This window comes from Poecilia reticulata, linkage group LG17 (genome assembly GCF_000633615.1).
Source record: "Poecilia reticulata strain Guanapo linkage group LG17, Guppy_female_1.0+MT, whole genome shotgun sequence".
Lineage (NCBI taxonomy): Eukaryota > Metazoa > Chordata > Actinopteri > Cyprinodontiformes > Poeciliidae > Poecilia > Poecilia reticulata.
Genome location: NC_024347.1, coordinates 2,849,444 through 2,853,166, shown reverse-complemented (window position 1 = coordinate 2,853,166; position 3,723 = coordinate 2,849,444). Strand labels below are relative to the sequence as shown.

General features: G+C 42.0%; 1 protein-coding gene across 2 annotated transcripts in view; it reads right to left on the bottom strand.

Annotated features, from left to right (window-relative positions):
• Positions 1 to 2,706, bottom strand: part of LOC103478927 (solute carrier family 12 member 7-like) — a 26,097-nt gene extending 23,391 nt beyond the window's left edge. For both annotated transcript variants that reach the window (XM_008433054.2, XM_008433055.2), the window contains exon 1: positions 1,830 to 2,706. In XM_008433054.2, coding sequence (XP_008431276.1) covers positions 1,830 to 1,977 — 148 coding nt within the window. In that variant the 5' untranslated portion in view covers positions 1,978 to 2,706. The remainder of the gene's footprint in view (positions 1 to 1,829) is intronic.
• Between the last annotated feature and the right edge of the window lie 1,017 nt (positions 2,707 to 3,723).

Sequence of the window (3,723 nt, the reverse complement as noted above, 5' to 3'; positions counted from 1 at the left end):
GGAGTTGCAGTTTTCTACCAGGATCTCTCTATATTTACCTCTATCTTCACATCAACCGTGACTAACTGTCCCTAAAAATATTGAAAAGATTCCCTACTGAACTATAGTTCCACCACCATGCATTGTGCATTCATGGTGATGTCCAGTGTGACATTTCCACTATCTTTATTATTTTGCTTTTTACCCCTCCACCCATACCCACTTCACTGCTGCAGGGAGATGGTACCCGTTTCTAGCAGTCATTGAGTGAGAGGCCGGGTGCAGCCTGGACAGGTTACCAGTCCATCACATAATGGAGAGACCACCATCCACCGACGCATTCAAACTTGGGGCCAAATTAGATACAGAACGCAACAACACTGCAACTCCAATCTCCAAGTGCCTTTGTCCTGCAACCTTCAGACGCATCAAATTGCGTCTTGGAACCATTCCTTTGTTTTGGGTCTGCTGGACTGCATCCAAAATCTGCCGGACAGTGGCATTCAAGAACTGGAGTTCCAGCTCCTTGATTTAGAGCAGGGGTGGACAACTGCAGGCCTCCAGGGCCGGTGTCCTGCAACTTTTACACGAGTCTCTACTTTTAACACACCGGAGTCAAATAATGAGGTCAATAGCAGGACTCTGGAGAACTTGACTGCACTTAGGATGTGACTCAGCTTGAAGTGTGTTGGACCAGGGAGACATTTAAGAGTTCCAGGACACTAGTCCTCCAGGACCCACCTCTGATCTAGAGGGACCCACTGACCAAAAAGTAATGAGTTTTTACTAGACAATGAGAGGAAACTGGAGGAACTAGAGAGAACATGCGAGCTTCATGTTCTGAGAGCAGGACGGGATGCTAGTACTCTTTGCAGCAGTACTAGCCAATGCATCACCATACACCTGCCTGCAGTTCAGCAGGTTTATTTTTGACCTCATCTTATCAGAGCACCTTCATTGCTCCAAAGTCTGTTAAACGTCTCTAACATATCTCCAGATGTATTTACACAGCCGGACTCTTGAATGCACTTGCTTGCAATAGATTTCATTTATGGTTGTCAGTGTAAAGGGGGATGAAAGCAAAAGCAATGCAGGCTAGACTTCTCATATTTATATTGGAAAGCAAAATGCACAATTTTCCTTGCACTGCGTTGTGCTGGCCTATGAAAATCCCAATAAATACATTGAAATTTACGGTTTATGACAAAAGGTAAAACGCTGAAGGGGTATGAATCCAGTGTGGCACTGTAAACAATACATGTTCTCATGCTCCTAATGTTTCCCAAGCTGGGATACATTCTCTGGGGGATCTAATCATTTTGACTTTTGTCAGAGGATTCGTTTACAAAGTCAGGAAATTTTGGAGCAAACTCTGTTTTACAGGAAAAGCATTTGGAGCTCATGAATGAAGAGGGGGAAAAAAAAAATCTATGTAAGTTAAACAAGTTTTACGAAAACTGCTTATGAAACTTCTTTCGTGAAACTCTCATGGTAGTTTAAGTTTGTGATAAAGCTAAAACAATCACTTAGGACACCAATAACCAGACAACACATGGGCCCTTCGCCCAGCCACATCGTTCAAGCTCAGTGCAAGTCCCAGCTGGCTGAGCTCTTTAAACTCTGTCCTCCAATGTATAAAAAGCATGTGCATGTTACGGCTTGTGTTCGCCAATGTCGGAGGTTTTCTGTTTGTATGTCCTCACTCACAGAACCGCTCTCTAACTTTATCATACGTGCAACACTTTTGTCTTTTCTTATCTCGGCGCATCCTGGGGAGGGAAAACTCTTCTGTTTCAGCAGAACTTCCCTTTAGTTTAAGTTTAACACCAGGCAGACATGTGCCGTCTTACCTGGCTCCAGTTCCTGGGAGTTGTTAACATCCCCCTCTTCCTGGAAGACTCTGTCCAGACTGATCGGTCTGCCGTCTCCAGCCGCAGCTCCACTGTTGCTGCCATCCCCCGTGTCCTCAACTTTTACCACAGTGAAGTTTGTGGGCATCTTGGTTCCTCTGTCAGGTGTCCGATGTTAAAAAAAAATAAATAAATAAATAAATAAAAAAAGAAGAAGAAAAAGTGGGCAGAGGCTTGATGGAAGTCGCCTCTGCCACAAAGGATAATTTCCAAAGAGAGTCCAGAACCCTTTCAGGGGGCTGATGAAAAGTGTTAAAATCTTCAGTGTCACCACAACATGGCAAATATTCCAAAACTTTCTATTTGGAAACGTCCTCTAAACTAGTCCTGCTTCCTGCCCATCAGACAGACCAAAGTCCTCCACTGTATCGTCACTCCTGGTTGTTTTCCCTCCCTTTTCTCCCCCCCACTCCCTGAAGACCTAAGATTGCCCCATGTGACCATCTATTTACCATTTGAACAGAGTCCTGACATGCAGAGCACTGGAGCTCCTCCCTCCACTCCAGCCGTCCCCTCTCTCTCTCTTTCTCTCTCTCTCTCTCTGTTTCTCTCTCTCTCTCTCTCTCTCTCTCTCTCTCTCTCTCTCACACACACACACACCTTTGGAAAGCCAAAAACTACCGAATCTGACTCCACTGCGTTTGTACGAGAGCCAGACAAGTCAACCGGTCATAGAAGAGTGACAGAAATCCCTCTCAGAGAGAAAAATACAAGTGGAAAAAGTAGCTTCTCCAATCCAGATGCTTTGCTTCTTACGTTCTTCCCTCTACCTTCGGACTGACACATTTCTTCTTGGCTTCTCTCCTGTTGAAAAAGAAAAAAATGGGTGTTAACTTTTCCACGGTGCATTCTGGGAAATAGTTAACTGCTACTGTTCACCGTGAACAGACTTTCTCACGTCCATCCACAACTATATAGCCTTAAAGGAAACACCTGGGGAGGAACAAGAACTTTGCATTAATAGCACCGGTGTAGATTACAATGAACGAGCCACGAGGGAAAAAGAGCTTGAGGAACAATGGACAATCGGAAACATGAAGGATTTTGACTTTGTGAGACTGATCTCTGGAGTGGCACAGTTTCCTGCAGCTTGCATTTTGTCGTGCTGGTGCCTGCTGGACACGTCCTTCCACTGTTATTTAGAGCAACGTRGGCATTAAAAAGTTATCATAATTTACAATAACAAAGCTTGTACTTTCCACTCCGGAAAAAAAAAATCCTCATTTGGCTTTTTCGTTGTTTTTTGTAATGTGTTCTTCAAAAACATCCAATAAAAGGGAATCGTTTTTTTTGTTGTTCAAAACAGTGTTTAGTTGCCACATCTCCTTTATTTCTTTGGGGTTCATTTTAATCTTTTGATTACTTGAACTCCTTGGAAGATTAACTTAATATTATTTATTGCACACTGCAAAAAAAAAAAAAAAATCTCTCTAACCAAGTCTTTTTTGTCAAGTTTCTAGTGGAAATATCTTAGAAGACTTGAAATACAACAGGACAACCTTACAAGTACCTTTTCTGCAAGAAACAGGCATTTGTTTTAAGTCAATTTCTTTATACTGATGAAAAAGTGCCAGTACTACTGGCAAATATTTTCACTTATAACGAGGCATTTTCCTCACAAAATAAGTCAAATAGTCTGGATGTAGTACTTTTTCATCAATATTAAGGAATTATTTACTTAAAACAAGTTTCTATGTCTTGCTGAAAAGTTATTTGTAAGTTAGAACGCTTGAAATGAGACAAAACTATGACATTTACACTAGAAACTTACTTGGTAAGACTTTTTTTTTGGAATGTATGCTTGTATTAATTTACATAATGAATTGGACATTCT